Below are 25751 nucleotides of genomic sequence, written 5' to 3'. Positions count from 1 at the left end.
AGATCATTTTTTTATATCACAAAAATCCGGCATTTTAACAAGGGTGTGTACTCTTTTTGTTCCCCCAAAATATTTTATTACGTTTTCCAAGAAAAGTAAAAGACAAGAAATGACAAACAGTACTCTCCTTCTAAGTCAAATTATTAACAAACAAGGTAAAAACCATTTACAATACACACATCGGCCTGAAGCAAAACTGCAGATCATAGTTAAAGCACACAAGTTCTTTAGTATAAGGATTAGTTCAGAAAGAGTTATGGTTCATTTGTAAAGTCTCAATAAGTGCTAAAACTTTTGTCCAAGGATTAATAACAAATGTCTTTGGATAGATTCTAAGTTCTTTGGTCTTAGTTTCTTTGATTGCCAGGTCTTTCATTGAAGACAAGAAATCCTCAACAGTGGGTGGGCCGCTAGTTTTCCATCTTCTAGGGATGCATTTCCTGGCGACAGCAAGTACTGACCATAGTAAATATGAATTATTCTTATTCAAAAAGTAACCTTCATTCACACTGAAAAGAACTAATGATTTAGACAATAAGAAGGAATCAGAGAATAATGCTTTGAGAAAATCTTCTATGCTGTTCCAATAAGCCCTTTAATTTAGGACAATGATAAAAAATGTGTCCCCACTCGGCTTTAGTATGGGTGTGTACACTTTTTACACCCAGAGTGTGTGTGTGTGTGTGTGTGTGTGTGTGTGTGTGTGTGTGTGTGTGTGTGTGTGTCTGTGTGTGTGCACGCTACATTCTTACTTTGTCAACTTTTCAAGTTAGTATTACTAATATTTGGTGAAAAAAATGTGTCCTTTATTATTTCTTGATTTGTCTGTGATTTTGAAGATACGAGGTTGACAGCTATTGAGCTATGTGCTCCAATCTGCCTAATGCACCCATGGAGTGCAGCCCTCACAGCTTGTTCCACTGTATGTCCCATAACAGTATATGCATAATGAGACTTCCTTGTCATGCATGTAGCATTACAGTCAAGTGTGGCACTGGCTAGCTTTGAGGACTTTCTCCACCACCTGTATATCAGTAATGGTACTGTAGGCAGGCAAGCTAAATGTGCAGTAACAATCTCAACCCAGAAATGGAGCTGTGGAGACATCCAACTTCAAAAGATTTCAGCAGTTACGATGCAGGCTGATCTGTCAACACTGGACTGATCCACAGTATGCTTGCTCTCTTTTAAATAGCTGATTCAGTTATAGTGTTGTCGAACTTTTGTATTTCTAATGGCTTTTGCTTGCTGTACATTTTTTTCATGACATAGAAGAGCACAACCCATTCAGATTGCTTGGTGAATACGATATTAATCAGTCATTACAGCCGTCTGACTTTTATAGCAAATGGTTATGTTTTGGGATCTGTTCACGGTCAGCTATATGCCTGGCAAAGCTCTCAATGTTCGCTCTCCAAAATGAGGAACATTAACCCTGACAATGTGGAAAACTTACTAAAGTTTACGAAAGTACAGTTTTGTACCTACCATAAATGTAGATGTTCGAAGATCCACATTGCTGCAGTCCTAACACTTGGGTAGTCCGCTGTCCTTGGTCGGCCCGAATATCAAAGTATAAGGCTGACGTCGGTCAGGGCGCATTTGACTGACGTCAGGACGTCAGGGTACAAATGCGCATGACCGACGTCATATCCTCAGTCTTTTCTTGCCCCAGATGTCAGAAGACCCTAAAATAAAGGTCAAAACCAAAAGACAGCAAACAACCAACCAACCACCCCTGCACTAACTATATGTACAATATATACAATATACACAAAATGTACAACCCAACCCACACAACCGCCTCTAACTACAGAGGGGAAGGAGGGAGGGTAAATTGGACTGCAGCAATGTGGATCTTCGAACATCTACATTTATGGTAGGTACAAAACTGTACTATGTTCTTCATCTCACATTGCTGCAGTCCTAACACTTGGGTAGAATCCCAAAGCAGAGGTAAGGGAGGATGGCTAACTACAAGGAAGCAGGAGCTGCCAAAATGCCCTGCAAAACAGCAGTGGCAAAACCAGCCCTGGACTTAGAGTAAAGTGGCAGGTGATAATGCCTAGAGAAAGTATGTACAGAACTCCAAGTAGCTGCCTCCAAAATATCCTTGGTTGCCACTCCCCTCAAAAAAGCTGTTGAAGTGGCAGTAGCCCTAGTGGAATGAGGCCTAATCCCAGCTGGAATCTCCTTGCCATGATGGGAATAACAGAAAGCAATGCAAAACCCAATCCACTTAGAAATAGTTTGTTTTGATACAGGCTTGCCCTGAGAACTCAAGGCAAAAGAAACAAACAACTGCTGAGACTGCCTGAACCCTTTAGTTCTGTCCAAATAATAGCAACTGCCTGTGGACATCTAAAGTGTGCAAAATCTTTTCCCCTTTATTTTGGGGATTTGCATAAAAAGTAGGCAAATGAATAGTTTGGTTTAAAGCCACACTAGAAACCACCTTAGGCATAAAGGAAGGATTAGTGCGTAATGATACCCTATCCTTATGGAAAATCAAGAAAGGCTCAACTGCCATAAGGGCCTGTAATTCAGAAACCCTTCTTGCAGAGGTAATGGCCAACAAAAAAGCAGTCTTCCAAGATAAATATTTCAACTCAGCAGTAGCTGCAGGCTCAAAAGGTTGTAGAGTGAGTTTCTCCAACACAAAATTGAGATCCCAAGCAGGAGTAGGAGCTCTTCGTGGGGTCTTATATTCTTTGCCCCTCTAAGAAATTGCTTGAACAAAGGATGAGAAAACAATGGTGGGTTGCAATCATAGTGAGCTGAAATTGCTGCAGCATGAACTTTAATAGAAGAGAAAGACAAACCTTTGTCCAGTAACTCAGTAAGATATTGAAGAGCCACACTCAAATTGGGCTCAGAAACATCAAAATCTTTGCTGCACTCCAAAACAAAAATCTCTTCCATTTGTCTGCGTACACTTTCCTTGTACTAGGCCTCCTAGCTTCCAAAATAACATTCAAAACTTGCTGAGGAAGTGGAGGCCCACTTTGGTTCAAAACAGAATGTGCCAGGCTGTTAGGTGCAGAGAGTGAAGCTTGACAGTTAGCAAATGGCTGTCCTCCTGCGACAACAGGTGTGGAATCGAAGGCAAAGGCCATGGAGGCTTCCGTACCAGACTTCTCAGTAATGGGTACCAGTGTTGTCGAGGCCAATCCGGAGCTATTAAAATCATCCTTGGCTTGTCCTGTCTGACCTTTAGAAGCACCTTTGGGAGGAGAGGCAGAGGTGGAAAGGCACATACATGAAGATTGCTCCAATTGAAAGAAAGAGCATCCACTTTCCAAGCTGTGGGATGAAACCTTTTTGTGCAAAACTTTGGCAGCTGATGGTTTAGTGGAGAAGCGAACAGATCTATGTCTGGAGTTCCCCATGACACTGTCAATTTCTGAAATACATGAGGATCCAATTTCCACTCGTGGGGATCCATAATTCGTCTGCTCAACACATCTGCTAAGGAGTTCTGTGCTCCTGGCAGAAACCTTGCCTGAAGATTGAGCTGTAAACTGAGAGCAGTCTCCCACAAAATCATTGCTTGCCTGCATAGTGGATAAGAATCGTTCCCCTTGCTTGTTGATGTACCACATGACAGTTGTGTTGTCTGTTAGAATCAACACCTGTCCTGGAAGAAGCAATTCCTTGAAAGCAATTAATGCAAACTGGACTGCTAACATCTCCTTCATGTTGATATGTAGATGTTGTAGTCTGACAGGCCACTTGTTTTGTATCCACTTTCCATTTAGATGAGCTCCCCAAGCTTTGTCTGAGGCATCTGTCGTTAAAATCTGACTCGCCTCTGGCTGGGTCACAGAGAGTCCCTTGTTTAGGTGACATTCCTGAGCCCACCACAAAAATTCCTTTTGAATGCAAGGTATTATTGGAATGACAGTGTCTAGATCCTGGCAGTGCTGTGTCCATACATTTTTGAGATACCATTGTAGCTTCCTCACATGCAGTTTGGCATTGGGAAGCACCAGAATACAAGATGCCATGAACCCTAAGGCTTGAAGGACTGTCCTTCCAGTCAGCCCGGACTGATGAGATAGTTGATGGAAGTAAAGGGATAGACTCTTTTGTTTGTCCGGGGTTAAAAAGGCCATCTGGGATGCTGTATTCAGTCTCACACCCAGAAAGCACATGTCTTGAGAGGGTACTAGACTGGACTTTATTTCGTTCACAGAATACCCTAGGCATCTTAGCACTGCTATCACATAATCCAAATGATGAAGAAGCTCTCCTCTTCCTTGAGCCAGAATCAGGCAGTCGTCCAAATAAGGATAGATCTGTATTCCTTTTTGTCTGAAGAAAGCTATCACTGGAGCCAGAACTTTCGTGAACACTCTGGGCAGTAGATAAGCCAAAGGGCAATGCAGAGAACTGATAGTGAGAAGTCCCAGCTCGAAAACGCAGATACTTCCTGCAACTTAGTCTGATAGGAACATGAAGGTAAGCCTCCTTGAGATCCAAAGTTACCATCCAATGATCTTTGCCCAGCAGAGGTAAAAGCTGCTGCAACGTCAACATTTTGAACTTGGGAATGTCCAGATAAGTGTTGAGGATAGATAAATCCAAAATTGGTCTCCACGTGTTCCCCTTCTTTGGTACGAGGAACAGGCGAGAATAAAATCTTAGGCCCACTTCTGGCAGAGGGACCGGCTGTACAGCCCCTAGTTGGAGCAACAAAGAAACCTGTTTGTGAGCCTCTAGTCTTTGTTGAGGAGGAATGTCTGGCATGCCTTTGAAAGGAGGCAAGGTATGGAAATAAAACCTGTAGCCGTGGTGAATGATATCCAATACCCATTTGTCCTGGGTAATTAAACTCCAATTTTCTTTGAAAAGTGCCAACCTTCCTCCCAAAGGTGCTGCCAGACGAGCAGGCTCTGGCAGCTGAAAAGGTAGGTCATTGGGTCTGCTGACGAAAAGACTGACCCCTGCCTTCACCCGAAGCCTGTGCAGGAGAACTCCCTGTTCTAGGCCTGAAAGAGCCCTGGGCTCTGCCCTTACCACGTCTAGATCTACCCCTAGACTGTGAACCATAAGAAGGATATGTCCACCCTTTAGTAGGCCAATTTCTACTAAACTTTGGAGGCTGGACCTGCAAAAAATCTTTAACAGTCTGCATAGACTTAGCCTTGTCTTCCATTTTCTTTAAGACTGTCTCAACAGGAGGACCAAACAACACGTCAGATTGTAAAGGAGCATCTAAAATCCTTGTCTTAACATGTTCAGACAAATTCTGATCCCTCAACCAGGCGTGCCTGCGAAGGACTGACCCAGTAGCAGCCACCCTAGACGAGGCCTGTACAGCATCAAAACCACATTGCAAAGAATGCTTACCCACCTGTTCAGAAACATGCACTAAATCTTGCAACTCCTTACAATCAATACGTACTGCCAGAGCAGCAACCTTAGATTTCAATAGTGAAAGGAGATAATTTTGGTATTTCAACATGTGAAACTGGCAATTCAGAGCCCTCATAGCAAGAGTGGAAGAAGTATAGACTTTCTTTCCCCATCTATCCAAGGCCCTAGCCTCCTTGTCTGCAGGAACCGGATTCTTAACAACAGAAGCCTTCACACCTTTAGGCCCCTGGCTAACAGTCTCTGGGTCTGCCCTAGGACTCTTAAAAAGATACTTATGAGCTTCAGGCACCCTGTAATACCTATCCGGCTTAACAGGAGCAGGAGGCAAAGAATCAGGATTAAGAGAAGCTTCTGTAAAAACATCGTCCACTACATCCAAAACAGGAGGTATAGCCAAAGGCCTATGCTGGGGTAAAAACAGAAATTCCCTAAGCCTTTTCCTGGAATCAGAGAAGTCCTGACCTTCCCACTTAAAATGCTCCCTCATGGAATGAAGAGTTTCTGAAAAAGAAAAATCCTCAGGAGGAGTAGCAGAAGGAGTAGAATCATCCACATCAGAATCAGAATAAGGAGAGTACTCCTGCAAGTCTTCAGCCGAAGACTCTGAAACATCAGAAGCCTGCTCAAAACCCCCCAGCTCAGGATCCACCCTAGGTCTCTTATCAGGAGGGGGCATAGAACCCCTAATCAAAGTAATCAAATCTTCTGCCATTTTAAGCATATGCTTCTTGGGCACAGTACCTGAGGAGCTAGGGGTAACACCAACTGAAGCCAAACCTGGCCTGCCCCTGGGGGAAGCCTTTGAAACAGAAGGAGAGGGCCTAGCCACCTTGGGAAGGGAGGGAAGTATAGTAAGATGAGAAGCCCCCTCAGCCTGACTAGTCTCCTGAGAGGCCACATCCTGCAATAATAAGGTCTCACCCTGGGAACATAAAGAAACCTCCGGTGGAGCCACCGGCTCCACCGACACCTCCAAAGAACCGGCGTCTGGTACAGACGGTTCTTCTAGCCTAGGCTTAACTGCCTTGTCCTTGCGCTTCTTCGAAGAAGCGGGCGTCGTAGCATCCGACGGCATTTTATAGTTGCACCGCTTCCCAAAGACTAATCTTGCACAATCCAACCTTCTCTTTATAGTGCGTTTATTAAATCTAGCACAAGAGCGACAGCCAACAACGTCGTGCTCAGGCCCTAAGCAAGGAATACACAAAGTATGATAATCTCTATGCGGTATCTGTTTCCCACAAGAAATGCAATTATTAACTTTTTCTGACATCCAGTAAATGACTGAGGCAAGAAAAAACCAAAATATTCCCCAACGGGGTACTTAGCCAACTTTGAACTCGGTCTGAAACTTCTAAATCGAAAAATCTCAGAACGCCAACCAGCACTTGCAATACTGCTTCTGCATCGGACCATGCGGCAAAAAAGACTGAGGATATGACGTCGGTCATGCGCATTTGTACCCTGACGTCCTGACGCCAGTCAAATGCGCCCTGACCGACGTCAGCCTTATACTTTGATATTCGGGCCGACCAAGGACAGCGGACTACCCAAGTGTTAGGACTGCAGCAATGTGAGATGAAGAACATCAACTTAATCTATGAAGGTTACAGAATGGTTAAAATATGCTGGTTTTACTTTAAAAAGAAAATATTTTAAAGAATTAATACGATTAATTTCCATTTACTATGAGTATCAGTTAAAATTCTTATCACTGAATGTGACAAGACACTTCCAAAGTGGAACTTCGAGGAGCATGAACTTTTTAAGACCCCAAATGAGGTACGTTCCTCATAATAAGGCACACTTGAGAGTTATGACACTTGGATATATTTTACATTTATTTCATGGAAAAGGTGAGGCTTGTAGCCTAGTTGCATGCATGTACCCCTTTGCAACCTGAATTTTACTTTTCAATCCGAGGGTATGGTTGCATAACATGCTTGTCTCGGATTTTGATTAATTCAGAATGATGCAATGAAATAGCATGTATTTTTGTTGGTCTTAACTGTACCATTGTTTGCTTTAAACATTGCTGCATTTTGTGTTAAAATTGTTGCTTTACTGACATAATACAATTTCTTGTATTTAAACTGGCATGCTTTAATTTCTCCTAAAATGTTGTAGCTTATGGCTGTGGAGTCGTATTGGTGTAATTTAGGTTTCTTACCCATGCATGATACCTTTTATACCTGTACGTTGTGCCTTTACAATTTTTACTAGATAAAAGTATTTTCTGACTAGTGTTGTTACGTGGTGTTGGAAAGAGACAAAACTGTCCACCCATAACCCCTGTTCCTGTTCATGCAGGACAGTCCTTAGTCAGGCAGTTGTGTCTTGCAAACAAATATGAAAATGGCAAATGTCCTGAGATGCTTGGGCAAACAATGTCGTGTATCTTCTTTAATAGCTGCATAAAAAGTACAGCTGTGTACACATACCATAAATGTAGATGTTCAAGTGTATTCACTATTGCAGTCATTACATTTGGGTAATCTGCTGGCAGGTTGTCCTCAGTCGGCCTGATAAAAAAAAGTCTTGGGTCCTGCATCGGATGCTGTCCCTACTTCCATGACGTCAGGTCGTCAGAGGTATAAAACATGCAGCCGACGCCATTACATCAGTTTTTCTTGCCCCAGATGTCAGGTGCCCCCCAAATGGGGAGCAAAACATATATAAAATTAAAAACACAAAAATATACCTCCAAACAAAAGCAAACACACCAAAAAGGCTTTTAAGCATAGTAAAAGAAAGTAGAAGTGTAGTAAGAGAAAAACAGGGGGCTGGAGGCAGGGTAACCAGGACTGCAACAGTGAACACACTCGAACATCTACATTTATGGTAAGTGTACACAACTGTACTATGTTCTTCGTGTTTCACTGTTGCAGTCATTACATTTGGGTAGATTCCCAAAGCTATTGTTGGGAGGATGGATTTATACAGCATTAAGACCAGCTATAAGGCCCTGCAAAGCTAGCTCTTGGATTTAGAGAAAATTGGTAAGTGATAATGCTTGGTGAAAGTATGAACTGAACTCCAGGTAGCAGCTTCTAGAATATCCCTGGTAGGAACACCTCTGAGAAAGGCTGCTGAAGTAGAGGCAGCCCTGGTGGAATGAGATCTGATCCCCTGGGGGACAGGTTTTCCATGGTGCTTATATCATAAATGAATACAATTGCTTATCCATTTAGAAATGGTTTGCTTTGTAATAGCTGTCCCCTCTGGCCCTGCAGCAAACGCTACCAGCAGTTCAGATTTTCTTCGAGATTTAGTCCTGTCCAAGTAGAATCTAAGTTGTCTGTGTACATCCAATGAATGCAGAATCCGCTCTCCCTTGTTCTGTGGATTGGGAAAGAAAGTTGGCAAATGAATGGAATGATTAAGAGCCACACTGGATACCACCTTGGGCATGAATGATGGACTGGTCCTGAGAGACACCATGTCCGCATGAAAGATGATGAAAGGCTCCACCTGCCATAAGGGTATGCAATTGGCTATGCAATTCAGATATCCTTCTAGCTGAAGTGATTGCTAAAAGGAAAACTGATTTTCAGGAAAGAAATTTTAAGTCAGCAGTAGCAGCTGGCTCAAAAGGAGGTAGAGTGAGTTTCTCCAAGACAAAGTTAAGGTCCCAGGCAGGGGTTGGAGCTCTCCTGGGTGGTCTCAGGTTTTTGGCCCCTCTGAGATGCTGTTTTAGAAGAGGATGAGAGAAGATGAGAGAAGGGGGGGGGGTTCTGTGTTGTAATGAGCTGAAATGGCTGAGGCATGGATTTTTATGGAAGAAAAAGTCAGGTCCTTGTGAAGCATCTCGGTTAAGTATTGCAAAATCTGAGGTAAATTGGGCACTGCTGTGCTCATCCTTTGAGAATGATTCCAGGCACAGAATCTTTTCCATTTGTCAGCATACGATTTTCTAGTACTAGGTCTTCTCGCCTCCAAAATGACATCCATCACAGGTTTGCTGAGTGATGCTAAGGGGGGATTTAAGTGATTAGCCACGCTGCAAAATTCAATGTTTGGAGCGGAGGGTGCAGAATTTGGTTCTCCTGCTGAGACAGTAAGGAAGGTGTCTGAGGCAGGTGCCATAGTGAAATGTGTGACACACTGCGCAGGAGTGGGTACCAGTGTTGGCGAGAGCAGTCTGGAGCAATCAAAATCATTTTTTGTTTGTCCTGTTTGACTTTTAGTAGAACTTTGGAGAGCAAAGGCAGAGGTGGAAAGGCACAGACAAAGGTTTTTCCAGCTGAAGGACAGAGCATCCACTTTCCAGGCTTTTTTGTGAGGAGTTCTTGTGTAAAATTTGTCCAACTGGTAGCTCTGGGGTGAGGCAAAAAGATACATGTCTGGGCTCCCCCATTTGTGTCTCAACATGTTGAAAATCCGTGGTTCCAGTTTCCATTCGTGTGGGTCCATGAGATTTCTGCTTGGTCTGCCACAACATTCAGTTTTCCTGGCAGGAATTGAGCTTGTAGTTGTACTTGGTATCTCAAGGCCTAGTTCCACAATGCCATGGCTAGTCTGCAGAGGGGGTAGGAATGTGTACCCCCTTCTTGTTTATGTACCACATAACAGTGGTGTTGTCCGTCTTTATCAGTAATTTCCTGGATGAAGGTAGTCCTTGAAGGCTGTCAGAGCATTCTGTACAGCTAGCATTTCTTTTTGATTGATATGAAGGTGCATTTGATTTGGGCTCCATTTGCCCTGAATGCACCTCCCTGCCAGATGGGACCCCCCATGCATAGACTGATGCATCTGTAGTTAGGGTTTGGGCGGCAGGGGGTGGTGTGAATGGCAGTCCCTTGTTTTGGTGGCAGGCCTCTGCCCATCACAGGAACTCTAGGCACAGGCAAGGTATGATGGGAATCATTGTTTCCAGGCTGTGACAATGTTGATTCCATAAACTTTTTAAGTACCACTGAAGTTTCCTCATATGCAGTCTTGCATATGGAATTAGAAGAATGCAGGAGGCCATGAACCCCAAGGCTTGCAGTATTTGCCTTGCAGATAGCAAGGTTTTTGTTGGCACCTGTTTGAAGTAAGTCACCAAATGAATTTGCTTTTCTGGCGTAAGGAAAGCCATCTGGGCAGTTGTATTCAAGCTTGCACCCAGGAATGTATTTTTTTTGAGAGGGTACCAGTTGTGATTTCTTTTCCTTTATGGTGTACCCTAGACAAATTAGAACTCTTTTTACAAACGCCAGATGTTTTAGAAGAATAGCCTGGTTTTCTGCCTGAATTAGACAATCATCCAGGTATGGATATATTTGAATATTTCTTTGCCTGCAGAATGCAATTACTGGAGCCAGGCACTTTGTGAATACCCTGGGCACAGTAGACAAGCCAAAGGGCACTGCAGAGAACTAATAATGCATGCAGCCTGCTTTGAAGCGTAGGTGCCTTCTGCAAGATTCCCTGATTGGGATATGCAAGTAAGCCTCTTTTAAATCTAGAGTTGCCAACCAGACATCCTTGCCTAGCATAGGAAGTAACTGGTGAAGAGTCAGCATCTTGAATTTTGGAATGTCCAGAAAGGTGTTTAGAGTAGACAGGTCCAGGACTGGACGCCATGATTTGTCTTTTCTGGGTACCAGGAAAAGTCTGGAATAGAAACCTTGTCCCTTTTCCTCTTCTGGTACTAGTTGAATTGCCCCCATGTTTAGGAGGGAAAGTACTTGTTTCGGAGCCTCTGCCCACTGATTTGAGGGCAGGTCTGGCCACTGGTTTGGGGTTGGCAGCATGTGGAAATGAAATCTGTATCCCTGGGACACTATATTTAGTATAAACTATAAGTTGCCAGTTTTCCCCCCAAAGGGGCGGCTAAGAGGCAAGTGCTTGGTAATTTTAAAGGGAAGTAATTGAAACTGTTTACCATAGGGTGGTGCCTTGTTGTTTCCAAATTTGGAAGTGGAAGCACCCCATTGCTTAGTTCTGAAAGTCCCTTGGGATTGAAACCTGGTGCTTTTGGAAAGTGAGTTTGGCTGGAGTGGCTCTAGAAGGAGCTGGAAAGGAGCAGTTCTTAGTAGGCCAGTGCCTACTAAATCTAGGAGGTTGTACTTGTAAGAAATCTCACACAGTTTGCATAGATTTCGCTTTATCTTCCATCTTTTTCTAGAAGTTCTTCAGCCTTATTGCCAAACAGGCGGTCCTGCTGTAAAGGCGCATCCAAAAGTTTTGCTTTAACATGATCAGGCAGAGATTGCTCCTTAAGCCAAGCACACCTTCTAAGCACAGACCCAGTAACAGCAGCCCTGCAAGAAGCCTCTACAGAATCAAAACCACATTGCAAAGTATGTTTGCTAACGTCTTCAGCTGAATGCAATAAGTCCTGTAAATCTTTATTCTCCACACAGTCAGAAATCAACATCATTTTCTGTTTAAGCAGTCCCATGATATGCTGTTGATATTTTAGCATATGGAATTGACAGTTTAAAGCCCTGATTGCTAAAGTTGCAGAAGTATAAACCTTTTTACCCCATCTATCCAGCGCCCTGGAGTCTCTATCAGAAGGGGTAGGATTTTTAGCAGTAGAAGCTTTAATGCCCTTGGGGCCCTGAGAAATGGTTTCAGGGTCCACAACACGATTTTTGAAAAGGAATTGGTGGGACTCAGGAACCCTGTAGTACCTGTCTGGTTTGCTAGGGGCTGGAGGCAAGGAATCAGGGGCCATACTGGATTCCGAAAAAACATCAACAATGTCTAGTACAGGAGGTATAGCCAAAGGCCTATGCTGAGGAAGAAAAAGGAAATCCCCAAGCCTCTTTTTGGATTCAGAGAAATCCTGACTTTCCCAGTGGAAATGCTCCCTTAAGGTATGTAAAGTTTCCCCAAAAGAGAAATCCTCAGGTGGAGAAGCATAGGGAATGGAATTCTCTGCATCACAGTCCTCATAAGTAGGTATGGACAAGTCCAGATCATTAGAAGAGTCAGAAGAAACAGAGTCCTGTTCAGAAGAATCATAGTCAAGTTCAATCCTAGGCCACTTGGAGGGGAAGGGGGGGTTTGACTACCCCTGATTAGAATAATTAAATCTTCAGCCATTTTGATCATTTGTTTTTTAGGCATAGGGGCCTGAACATGTGGCCTGGGCGTCGGTTGTTTAGACATAGATTGAGATTTAGGCCTTAGTTTTGACATTGGAGTCTGTTTAATATGCAAGTCTGTAGGCCTGAATACACTCTCAGAAGCCGGTGCCTGCTCAGCAGCTCTGGACCCATCCAAGGTAGAAACATCCACGGGTTCCATATGTGAAGCAGGGCCTGCGAATCAGAAGTAGTGGGTATCAGGGGCTGCGAAAGCGACTCACTGAGTACCGGCTAACTGGCGACTGGATTAGGAGAAGCGTCATCGGCAGTTTTGGACCTCAACGGCCTGTCTTTTTCTTTGTGTTTTTTCGGTATTCCGGTAGTCGGGTGGCTAACCGATGTCATTTCTGGATAATTAAACCGAGAACCGAAATATTTAGAAGCAAAAATGTACCGACAACGGATAGTGCGCTAATTAAATAAAGCACAAAACCGACAGCAAGGTACAAGAAAGACTGATGTAATGGCGTTGGCTGCATGTTTTATACCCCCTGACAGCCTGACGTCATGGAAAAAGAGACAGCAACCGACCCAAGACTTTGTTAATCAGGCCGACTGAGGGCAACCTGCCAGCAGATTACCCAAATGTAATGTCTGCAACAGTGAAACACGAAGAACACCAACTATTCTGAGTCTGGAACACATGACTATATCAAAACAACACAAATCCTACAAACATGAGCTTTTATTTTGACAAACAGATGAAGTTCACTCCTTTGCACTTGCCTTGTGTATTGTTTGTTCTGCAAAATGTAATACATAAAATAAGTCCAACTTTGGTAATTTGAAAAAGGTATACATCTTAATATTCAAACATCCTTAAGTTCTGCATGCTTTTTTTTAAATGTATTCCTCTTCATTGTATCCTTTTACTTGTCTATTTTACCCCAAGTAATGGCGAAGTGCTCCTTTGACACTTCCACGTAATTTAAAAATGTTATGTTTGATCTGATGTTGTCAGTCTTCACTGATTCCTTGACTGTGGGTTCGGTTATGTACCTCAGAACAGACTCTGCCATTATTCCTGCTCGGGCCTTCCAAAAACCCTCGAGCTTGGCCTTTACCCATAAATGCTCCTCTCCTCTCAGCCTGGAAAAGCACATTCAATGAGGGCAGTAGCTGCTTCTGTAGTCTTTCATTCCAGAGCTTCTACAGACGATATCTGTACAGCAGCTACCTGGGCATCCCCCCATACTTTTACTCATTACAAGCTGGATCTTGTCTCTAGGGGACAAGCATCATTTGGCTCGATGGTGCTCAGGAATATACTTCTGAGAGACCTCCCAAGATTTAGGCAGATGGGGACTCTGTCTCATAGTCAAAGATTCAGTGAAGACTGATATCAGATAAAAAAGTTGTCTCTTACCATAACGTTCCATCTGTATTGCGATCGTCACTTATCCTTGACATTTCCACCCTTCTTCCCCCTCCCTTTTGTGCTTCTTGGTGGAACGGATCTATTCCGACAGATTGGGTTTTTCCTTTCGTGAATACAGATATGGTCTCTGACCGGTTACTACTGTCACTTTCTTGTGCAACCTCAATCTGAGATAATCCTGAGAGGAGCATTATGGGTAAAGGCTAAGAATGAGAATTTTTGGAAGGCGCGAGCTGGAATAACACAAAAAGGCAAGCACCTTCAAGTAGTAAGTCTGTGGGAGATCGCCCAATATTTTCCTTATAGTGAAAGTCCCACTCCTTATACAGGAATCTTCATAGAAATGAAACAGACGCTCCAAAACCAATAAAGCGCACTTCTCACAGATAAACGAAAACTTAACGCAAAATTTATTTAACAATAAATAAGAGCGTTTTTGCTGAAGTCAAAGCTGCAGCTTCTTCAGAGACTAATTTGAAAAGACCGCCAATTCCAAACTTTTAAAGTCACGTCAATGCGTGCTTTAACTTACAAAAGCAGTTAAAAGGACAGAACACATTTAATCAAGCAGCAATACAAAATTTAAATTACAAAAAATACACAAAATCAACAGTCCTTCAGGACAAAGTAAATTGTGCATATCAATAACTGTTGTTTAAAAGCCAAAGTAATTAAATATTTATGGAATATGTGAGAAAATTCCACTGGCAACCTATAACTGAAATAAAATAAGGAAGTAACAACATAAAATACAGTGTTCCCTATGCTAAAAAGCCAATAATATGTAACAAAATAAGTACAATATGCTGCTGACACCAATGGTAAAAGCAGCATCAAAAGTCAAATTATTAAAATAGTATATATGATAACAACTTATAAAGCAGAAGTAAATATAACTTCCCATTTTAATAAAAACCGAAATTCTGACAGTTTTAAAACATTTTTAAAAGTATGTTGAAATGTGAAGGCTTACTAAAAGAGAACCTGAATAGTAAATCTAACCTTATTTATTACAACAATAAATATTATAATCACTAACAAATTAACGCCTGTAGCTCCTCATTTTTAATACACATGCAATATTGCAGTGTTCATTCAGACCCGGAAAAGAAAACGAGTCCAAAAGCAACTGCCATTCCAACTCTCTATTTTCTAATAATAGTGAAACAGGTCCCCCTCTTTCTGGGTTTAAGACTTGATCTATAGCCATAAACTGGAAGCTATGTCCCTGGTTCTTGGAAATATGTTTGGCTAGTGCATTCTCTTTATTCATTTTCCTGATGGCATAAGCATGCTTGTATAATCTATCCCGTAATCTTCTATCAGATTTCCCTATATAAAAAGCTTGGCAGCAGTTACATGTCGCCAGATAAACTATAGATCTAGATTCACAGTTCAATTTATAGCCTATGTTAAACTTCCTTTCATGAATTATGAAAGAATTGGTTTTGGAGTGTCTGTTTCATTTCTATGAAGATTCCTGTATAAGGAGTGGGACTTTCACTATAAGGAAAATATTGGGCGATCTCCCACAGACTTACTACTTGAAATTGCTTGCCTTTTTGTGTTTTTTACCTGTATTTTGTGTCAGTGGTTTTCGCGAGCTGGAATAACGGCAGAGTCGGTTTCATGATACAGAACCAAACCCACAGTCTAGGATTCAGTAAAGATTGACAACATCAGATCAAACATAACTTTTTTAAATTACGTGGAAGTGTCAAAGGAGCACTTCAGCCATTACTTACATTTAAGGAGAATAAAAAAGAAAACAGAGCCAATATGAAATTGCTGGGACTTTTTTTTTTTTTTAGCTTTATTGTTTTAGTTTGCTCCTGACTTGATTGTCTGTACAGGATACATTTTGCCACATGCTATTTTAGAGTTTGTCATTTGTTGTAGTTCTTGGAGATATAGTGCATTAGAATTTGTGCATTTCAAAGTGGATGTTACCAGATCCATGTACACCCAGTCCAAAGGGAAAAATGCGTGATCACTGTATACCTGCAAAATGCAATTTAAAAATGATTCAGATTATTCAGTCAAAATCCTTTTGGTTTTGGAGTGAATGGGGAAAAGGTACATAGGCGATATCTTAACAGAACTATATGTATTTGTGATACCATGCTTAGTGGTGGTTATAAAATGTCTTGAGTTGTGTCTTTTTACATTTCCTTTTTAGGCAATGACATTGGATAAAAAAGGTAAAATTAATTGTAGTAGTTCCAAATTAAGAGAGGTGACCTTGAGCCTGTCCTCTGGCTCAGCTTATGGATAAGTAACTCTTCTCATGCAGGTAGGACTTGTTACCATATCCTCACCTCTCTAACACAAGAAGTCTGGATAAAGCCTTAAATAATGGAGGGGGCCCAAAAATAAGGACAGATTTAAAATATTTTTCTTATAAACTTAGAATGTTGTTAGAATAACAGGTTACTAGCAGTTCATTTTATTTTTATAAAAGAAAATTGCATTTTAGTTTTATACAAGTTCAAAGTTTGATACAAGCTCAAATGTCAATATAAATAAAACACTATTGTTCTGGTTATATTTTGTGTTTACTATTTTGTCTGTTCTTCAATTTGCATTTGAATGTTGGTATCCCACAATTCCATTGGGGTGGGCAGGGTTACATAATTATGTATGCAAATGTAATGTTAATCAACGTCCAGATTTTTGGTCAGTTGTACCTACTTTTCATGGGCCTTTGTTCAGATTTTTTATGTTTCCAGGTCGAAAGGTATGGTGCCCTGAACAAATCCATTGAAGGGGCGAGTACTTCCTTCTTATACTTAACACAAGCCTAAGTAACTAAGGTCCTACTTTCTCTGTTTCTGCAAGCAAGAAAGGAGTTAGTCACATCTCAAACAAACTCACTGTGCTATATATGGACACTGAGATAGTATTGGCCAAACTTTGTGCATTTTTCAAAAGACCAAGCAAAAGAACTCTGGGGATGTCTAGCACAGTTAGTGTTTAATGTATGATCCCAACAGTAGGAAGTGAAAATCTCAACTACTGGTAAACTGCGACTCTACTACATTTAGCCCTGAAATAATGAATACACCCGCCCTTTTGTATACATCAAAAGATAACATCCAGCCTAACAATAACGTAGACATTCCTATGTGCATCTACAAAGAACAAATTCTGAATTATCAAGAAAGAATGAGGTGGGAGAAATCACTTACCTCTGCACACAGCTGAAAGTAAACCATAACAATGCTGATCTGAGAACAAGATACTACCAAGATCACGAACACCAGGAAGAGAAACCCAAACAGGTAATAAAACTGATTCTCCCAGATTGCCTGCAATAAAAAGGAAAATATATCAGAGCAACCTACAGCAAATATATTTTAAAGGCACTATCCTAATAAAACACTTTTTGATTTTCTTTTCAACTCTTTCACAAATTCATTACTCCAAGACACAGTCAAAGGAATTTTCCACAGAACTCGGTTACTGCTGCAAACTTTCCCACTGGTTCAGAGTTAGGTCACTAAAAAGATAATAGCTGACCCATTCTAGCTTGCTACTTGACTCTACTTATTTATCAGATTAGAAAAAAAACACTTGAAGTACAAATACACATCTAAGCAGGCTGGTATTTCTATACTGTGCCTCCTGTGTTACAGCTTCAACTGCAAAATTAGGGTACTGAATCCATGGCATTCAGAACTGTGACAAAACTACATGCATGCAAAAAAAAGATTTTAGCTGAGCAGGCTTTTGAGTGAGCCAAACCAGCTCACTTGTGAGAGCATTTGACTAAAGGTCCCTGGTTCAATACTGGGTTTTGCCAGAAAAGCCTTTTTCCTCCTTGAGGGAAATTTGAATAGGATTTTCTGGCTAGGCTTGAAATTGTCTGCAGACCGATTGCCTAGTACTTATCTATGAACATAAGTAAAGCAAGATTCTATTTTACTTGTTCACTGTTTTTTATTTTCTTAACTACAAATGATTATTTTAAGCCTGTTTACTGTGTTTGGGCACTGATCAACAATGGGCAATGTCAGGCCCAACCTAGGAGCTACCTAGCCGGTCAGCACAGATGTATTCCGCACTTCATTAGCACAACTGATGTTAGCCATAAATTAATTTAAAAAAATGTGATATCTGTACAAATGAAAAAAATGAAGGATAAAAGGATGGGAGTGTGCATAAAGAAAGCTGGATAAACTATTCAAGTGATGGCAGATACACCAAGTTCACAAAATGGAGGCATATCCACACAACCAAAGGAAAAAGTTTGGTATCCAAGAATGAACTGTATGAAAAAAGCAGGACAGGATGGGCAAAGAATGCAGCATTGGTTTATGTAAGGGAATTTAGAAGTGGTTGATGATGGTGTGTCTGCACACAAACAGGGAAGTTTCAATGGTGGAACATGACAGTTGCAAAAGGCAATGGACTGGCTAATGAAGCAAAAAAATACAAGACCGGAGAAGAGGAAAAACAGAAAGCCACTAGAAAAGGATAGGGAATGAAAGGAAGAAACTGTTAAAAGTATGAAATGCAATACAGTAAGAAGAGGGGAGAGAATGTGAGAAGCTGCCATGAAACGGATGACATGGAGAAGGAAGCCAAGGTGGAGGAACAGTAGCAGATGGCAGAGAAGAAAGTCTATAGATGATCTGCAGGAACCAATATTAAACTTGTCTCAGGTCTTTGACTTCAAAAGGCAAGTGAGATGACTAAGGTACTCAATCAAGGGGAAATGCTCTTCACATATTCTGATGCACGTGGGTGCCAATAAGTTGTCAAAGGAGACAGCTGCGACTGCAGTAAGCAGGACAAGGAATGTGACACAGACACAAAAAGAAAAGGGTTTAGGGGCGACACTTTCATAAGTGTTACCTATGTAAGCAGCCAAGGTTAAGGAATATATTGCCTTTGCTTTAGTAGTGGAACAAGGCAAAAGGGCTTGGGACTGGTAGGACAGGAAGACCTGGGACGGACTAGTTCTAAGTCAGTTACAGGAGCTGTTTTGCCCTACAAAGGACAGTGGTTTTCAGTGCTGGGATGGAATGGTGCACCCCTATGACTATATATCTTTAAAAGAAGATGGAGGGAGGAGGAGCAGAAAAGTACAACAGCAGCATGGTGGCCAAGAGGTTAATATTTGTACATTACACTCTCAGGAGTTGTGGTTTCACAACTGACCTCTTAAAAGTGTGGAGTTTGCATTCTCTCCCAATAAATGTGCGTTTCCTGTGGTTTCTTCTCAACTCCTAAAACTATGCCCCTTGACTGGCTACTCATAAGTGCGTGCTCTTGGGGCCCAGACTATTGCTGACAAGGTATCAAAGGAAAAACAGCTCAATGATTTACTTAAAAATTAACACATTTAAAACTAAATTTGAAAAGCTGTCAGTTATTCAGGCAACAGAAAAGGAAAAAAAGGACAAAGAACACAAGCCTGAATCAGACCATAGCTGTGTTACACTGCTAAGCAAAGCAATACTTCTGGGTAGGAAGATGATGGCACCACAGAGAATGAAGTAGGGACAGGGGGTGGACATTGCTGGCACCAGAGAAACACAAGGACATGATGTCTGGACACAAAATGTTCAGGAATGACAAAAAGGAGGGACGGGGTGAAAGTGATCTACATAAAGGAGCTCAACATTAAAGCCAGCATTAAATGTGCGGGCACTGAGGATGAGAAACACTATGGAGGGAGGGTGGTCAAACACAGAGTAAATGTCCAGGAGATTATGGGAGATGAAAACTTAGAGCCATGGGGAATCTGAATACATTAGCAGTGGAAGACTGTGTGTCAGGGTACAGAGACAGAGTTGATTGAGTTCTTGGACTAATTCAGCCAGATGGCACAGGACTGTAACAGAAAAAAGCAGAATTCTGAATGTGGCTTTAACCAATATGGAGGGAGTAGGGGATGTGAAGATGAAGGTGTCATTAGCAACCATTGATCATGACACTGGTTTAGAATGAAGGGGCAGCAAGAACACAGGCACAAAGATGACTGTGTGAGATATTGAGGGAGTAGATTACGATGAGCTTAGGGAGACAGTCCAAGGCAAATTAAAGGCCAGGACAACCTGAGGGAGTAAACAAGCTATGGGAGTGGTTCAGTGATGAAGTAATTTGTGCTACTGGAAAGGGTTTCAGGAACAGACAAAAACAGAACAAAGTAGCTACTGATTAACTGGTAAAAGGAGAAGGCCAGTGCAGGTACATGAGAAGGCGAGATTAGCAACTGGCAAAATACTTGGCAGATAAGAGGCAAATTTAGGTGACAGAGTTGAAGATGGCAAGAAAAAAAGGTAACAAAGTAGTTAAGGTTAGCAAAGGATCAAGTTGAAAAGGGTGACAAAGGGTCAAGAGTGGAAGTGCATCGCAAAAAAGGGAAGGGGGAGACAGACTTACAAGGAAAACCAGGAAAAAGGAGACAGACTGAATAAATACTTCTGTCTTTATAAATGAAAGCTAAGGGATAGAGGGTGAAGGTTGACAGAGAACTGGTTTCTTTAGAGAGGAAAACATTCAGGGACCAAATGGGCCTGCCTTCCAGGCAGGGACCTTGGAAATCTGTCCTATGTACTGGCAGTTTCCCCATGATGAAAGTTTTCAAAAGACAAGGTGCCTGAGGACTGGTACACAGCAATGTGGCACCAGTGTACAAGAGGGGAGTAAGAAAATCCTAGGAACTATAGGCCGGTTTGCCTACTGGCAGTGGCAGACAATGTCATGGAAAGAAAAGTACAGTTGTGTACCTACCATAAATGTAGATGTTCTAGTGTATTCACCGTTGCAGTCATTACAATTGGGTTATCCTGCTGGCAGGCTACCCGCAGTCGGCCTGAATTCCAAAGTCTAGGTCCGGGGTCGGTTGCTGTCGCCTCCTCCCTGACGTCAGTGCGCCAGGGGTATAAAAGATGCAGCCGACGCCATTTCCTTCAGTTTTTCTTGCCCAGATGTCAGGTGCCCCTAAAATGGTAGGTTAAATTATGCCAATAAGCATGCATGCACAAAAAGCAACTTTTCCTTCATCTACAAGCAAATACACCACATAGGTTGTATAGAGTAGAGAAGTACAGATAAGTCCCAGCAAAGGAAAAGGGGGATGGTGGGAGGGTAACCTGGACTGCAACGGTGAATACACTCCATCTACATTTATGGTAGGGTACACAACTGTACTATGTTCATAGTGTTTCACTGTTGCAGTCATTACAACTGGGTTGAATCCCACAGCTAAAGTTGGGAGGCTGGTGCTAAGTAGGATTAGGAGAGGCTATCAGGCCCTGCAGAACTGCAGTGGCAAATCCTGCCCTGGATTTAGAGTAGAGAAGTTAATGATAGTGCTTTGTAAAAGTATGCACTGAACTCCAAGTTGCAGCCTCTAAGATGTCTTTGGTTGGTACTCCTCTGAGGAAGGCTGCTGAAGTGGCTGCTGCTCTGGTTGAATGTGGCCTAATGCCCTTAGGCACTGATTTGCCATGCTGTGAATAGCAGAAACGAATGCAGTGACCTATCCACTTTGAAATAGTCTGCTCTGAGATAGGCTTTCCTTGTGATCCTGCAGCATATGCCACTAGAAGTTGTTCAGTCTTTCTGAAAGCTTTGGTTCTGTCCAAGTAGAGCGTAGCTGCCTGTGAATGTCCAAAGAATGCAGAATTCTCTCACCCTTATTCTGTGGGTTTGGATAAAAGGTAGGCAAATGAATTGTTTGGTTAAGGGCCACATTGGACACTACCTTAGGCATAAATGTAGGTTTGTGCGCAGAGAAACCCTGTCAGGATGGAAAATGATAAAATGTTCCACAGCCATGAGTGCCTGTGACTCTGAGACTCGTCTAGCAGGGGTTATTGCTAGGAGCAGAGATGTTTTCCAGGATAGGAATTTAATATCAGCTGCAGAGGCTGGTTCAAACGGAGGCAGTGTGAGTTTTTCAAAGACATAGTTGAGGTCCCATGCAGGTATTGGTGCTCTCCTTGGGGGTCTTATGTTTTTGGCCCCTCTGAGGTACTGCCTTAGTAACAGATGAGAAAAAAATAGGTGGTTCTGTATTGTAATGAGCTGAAATGGCAGAGACATGGATTTTAACTGATGAAAAAGAAAGGCCTTTATCAAGCATCTCAGTTAAGTATTGCAAAATCTGAGGAATATTTGGAACAATTGTGTCAAAACCTTGTGCCTGGTTCCAAGCACAGAATCTCTTCCATTTTTCTGCATAAGATTTTCTGGTGCTAGGCCTCCTGGCCTCCAAAATAACATCCATCACTGCTTTAGAGAGAGGTGTGCCTTGACTGGCTACATTATCCGCCATGCTGCCAGGTTTAAGGTCCTGAGTTGGCTGTGCAACATCTGACTGTCTTGTTGGGTCAATAAGTGAGGAATTTGAGGTAAAGTCCAAGCTGGGCATTGAGACAAGCTCTTTAGGATTGGGTACCAGTGCTGGTGGGGCCAATCTGGGACAATCAGTATAATTTTTAGTTTCGCTTGTCTGACCTTGAGGAGTAGGGGAGGAAAGGCAGAGGAGGAAAGGCATATACTTGTTAGGTCTTTCCAGCTGAAAGATAGAGCATCCACTTTCCACACTTGCTTGTGATAAGTCCTTGTGCAGAATTTCTGTAGTTGGTAGTTGTGAGGAGAGGCAAATAGGTCTATGTCCGGGCATCCCCAGTCCCTTGTTATCATGGTGAAGACTTGTGGATCCAATTTCCACTCGTGGGGATCCATTAGGTTTCTGCTTAGTTCATCTGCCAGAGTATTTGTCCTTCCTGACAGGAATTGTGCTTGCAGATGTACTTGGTAAGTCAATGCTGTGTACCACAAGTTCAAGGCTAGCCTGCAGAGGGGTAGGAATGTGTGCCTCCCTGCTTGTTTATGTACCACATAACTGTAGCACTGTCCGTCCTTATTCAGTAATTGTCCTGGATGAAGTAGATCCTTGAAGGCTGTCATGGCATTTTGAACTGCTAGCATTTCTTTTTGATTGATATGTAGATGCATTTGACTTGCAGACCATGTGCCCTGAATACATCTTCCTGCCATATGGGCCGCCCAGGCATAATCTGATGTATCTGTTGTCAATGTCTGCCTGGCTGTGGGTAAGGTGAATGGCTGTCCTGTGTTGTGGTGACAGGCTTTTGCCCACCATCGAAATTCCTGTTGCAGGCAGGGAATGAGGGTAATTGTTTCCAGACTGTGGCAATGTTGAGTCCAAACACTTTTTAGATACCATTGAAGTTTCCTCATATGCAGTCTTGCATATGGAATTAGCAGAATGCAGGATGCCATGAAGCCCAAAGCCTGCAGAATTTTTCTTGAGGATAACTGGGTCTTTGTTGCCAACATTTTGAAATAAGTAGTCAGTTGTCTGTGTTTGTCTGGCGTGAGAAGCCATCTGGGAAGTTGTATTTAAGCTTGCACCCAGGAATATTATCTCTTGAGAAGGTACGAGTTTTGATTTCTTTTCGTTTACTGTGTACCCTAGACCTGTTAGTAATCTTTTTACAAACGCCAGATGCTGTAGTAGAATGCCCTTGCTCTTTGCTTGAATAAGGCAGTCGTCCAAGTAAGGATAAATTTGTATTCCTCTTTGTCTGCAAAAAGCAATCACTGGTGCCAGGCATTTTGTGAAGACCCTGGGCACAGTAGATAAGCCAAATGGCAGTGCAGAGAATTGGTAATGCATTGAGCCAGCTATAAATCTGAGGTATCTTCTGCATGATTGTCTGATTGGGACAGGCAGGTATGCCTCTTTTAGGTCTAAAGTCACAAGCCAAGCCCTCTTGCCCAGCATGGGCAGAAGCTGCTGCAGAGTTAACATTTTGAATTTTGGAATATCCAGGAATGTGTTTAGGATAGACAAGTCCAATATTGGTCTCCAGGCTTTGTCCTTTCTGGGCACCAAGAATAGCCTTGAGTAGAATCCTAGTCCCTGCTCTTGCTGTGGTACCAACTGAATAGCTCTCATGCCCATGAGGGATGAAACTTGTTTTTGTGCCTCTGCCCATTGATTGCGTGGCAGATCTGGCATACCGTTTGGCCTTGGCAGGGTGTGAAAGTGGAACCCTTAGCCTTGTGATACGATATTTAGGACCAATTTGCCCTGGGTGATCATGTGCCAATTTTGTGAAAAAAGTGCTAGTTTTCCCCCCAAAGGGGCTGCCAGAGGATAAGTGCTTGGTGCTGGAAGGGGAAAGTCATTGAGACTGTTTCCTGTATGGCTGTGATTTTTCCTCTCCACTTTTGGAGGTAGAAGCACCCCATTGTTTAGGCCTGTATGAGCCTTGGGGCTGTGATCTGCCTCTTTGTGGCCTGTCTGACAGTGGAAAGGACCAATTCTTAGTAGGCCAGTTCCTGCTAAATCTGGGAGACTGTACCTGCAAGAAATCCTTGACTGTTTGCATAGATTTAGCTTTGTCCTCCATTTTCTTCAACACCTCTTCTGCTTTAACACCAAAGTATCATGCTGTAATGGAGCATCTAATAGTTTTGCTTTGACATGATCAGGCAGATTCTGTTCTTTTAACCAAGCATGCCTCGTAATGACAGAACCCGTTAACAGCAGCCCTGCAGGAGGCCTCTAGAGAATCAAAACCACATTGCAAAGGATGCTTTCCTACTTGTTCAGCTGCATGCAATAAATCCTGCACTTCTTTGTTTTCTGCACATTCTGAATTTGTTAACATTTTCTGTTTAACCAGTGACATAAGATATTGCTGATATTTAAGCATATGAAATTGGCAATTTAAAGCTCTTACAGCCAAGGTAGCAAAAGTATAAATCTTTTTCCCCCATCTGTCCAGGGTCCTAGAATCCCTATCAGAGGAGATAGAGTTTTTTGCAGTGGAAGCCTTGACCCCTTTGGGACCCTGAGAGATGGTTTCTGGGTCAGCAGTGGGGTTTTTATAAAGAAATTTATGTGAATCAGGAACCCTGCAGTATCTGTCTGGCTTAACAGGGGCTGGTGGTAAAGAGTCTGGAGATAGACTGGACTCTGAAAATACATCATCTACAATGTCTAAAACAGGTGGGATAGCAAGGGGCCTGTGCTGAAGTAATAAAAGGAAGTCTCTGAGCCTTTTCTTGGATTAGGAGTAATCTTGGCTCTCCCAGTGGAAATGCTCCCTCATAGTATGCAGAGTCTCCCCAAAAGAATAATCCTCAGGAGGAGAGGCTGAAGGGATAGATTCTTCAGCATCAGAATCCTCATAGGGAGGAATAGAATATTCCTGTTCGGAAGAGGAATCAGAGGAAATGAAAACCTGGTCTGAAGATTCGTATTCTATCTCTTGCCTAGGCCTCTTATCAGGAGGGGGATGGGAACCCCTGATCAAAGTAATTAGGTCTTCGGCCATTTTAAGCATCTGTTTTTTAGGCATGGTGGCCTGTCCAGGAGAATGTTGTACTTGTTTCTTTGTCTTTAGAGCTGCTTTAGTCTTTGCCTTTGAAAGTGAAGTAGGTTTCACATATAACTGTGTAAGCCTGAAAACACCCTCAGAAGCCAATGCCTGCTCAGCGGCTCCGGACCCATCGGAGGGAATAGTTTCCGAGTGTCCAATACCTTGAGTTTCCAGTGGCCTAGTCGGCTCCACGTGGGAGCCGGAAGCGGCCTGTGGCTCTGAGGTAGCGGGCGTCAGGGGCTGCGAGAGCACCTCACTGAGAACCGGCGACAGACCTAGCAGGAGCCTCGTCATCGGTTTTGGACCTCGGATGCCTGTCCTTTTCTTTGCACTTTTTATAAACTCCGGTAGTCGGCTGTTCCGATGGCATTATATAATTGAATCTTCTGCCAAAGTAATGAAATGCAAAATCGTACCGACGCTTAATAGTGCGTTGGTTAAATCTAGCACAAAACCGACAACTAGCAACTTTGTGATCAGGGCCTAGGCAAGGAATACATAAGAATGAAAATCCTTATGAGGTATTTACTTCCCACA

At 42.5% G+C, this 25751-nt stretch overlaps 1 protein-coding gene across 1 annotated transcript in view; it reads right to left on the bottom strand.

Annotated features, from left to right (window-relative positions):
- The window catches only part of TM9SF4 (transmembrane 9 superfamily member 4), a gene marked incomplete in the record, with an annotated part of 2004758 nt that overhangs the window by 770764 nt on the left and 1208243 nt on the right, over nucleotides 1-25751 (bottom strand). The window contains 1 exon segment of the mRNA XM_044090345.1: nucleotides 17028-17147. Coding sequence (XP_043946280.1) covers nucleotides 17028-17147 — 120 coding nt within the window.

Source organism: Protopterus annectens, chromosome 12.part0 (genome assembly GCF_019279795.1).
Source record: "Protopterus annectens isolate FY-2018-M chromosome 12.part0, PAN1.0, whole genome shotgun sequence".
Taxonomy (NCBI): domain Eukaryota; kingdom Metazoa; phylum Chordata; order Ceratodontiformes; family Protopteridae; genus Protopterus; species Protopterus annectens.
Note: the sequence above shows the minus strand (reverse complement) of the source record. Positions and strands in the feature narration are given on the sequence as shown.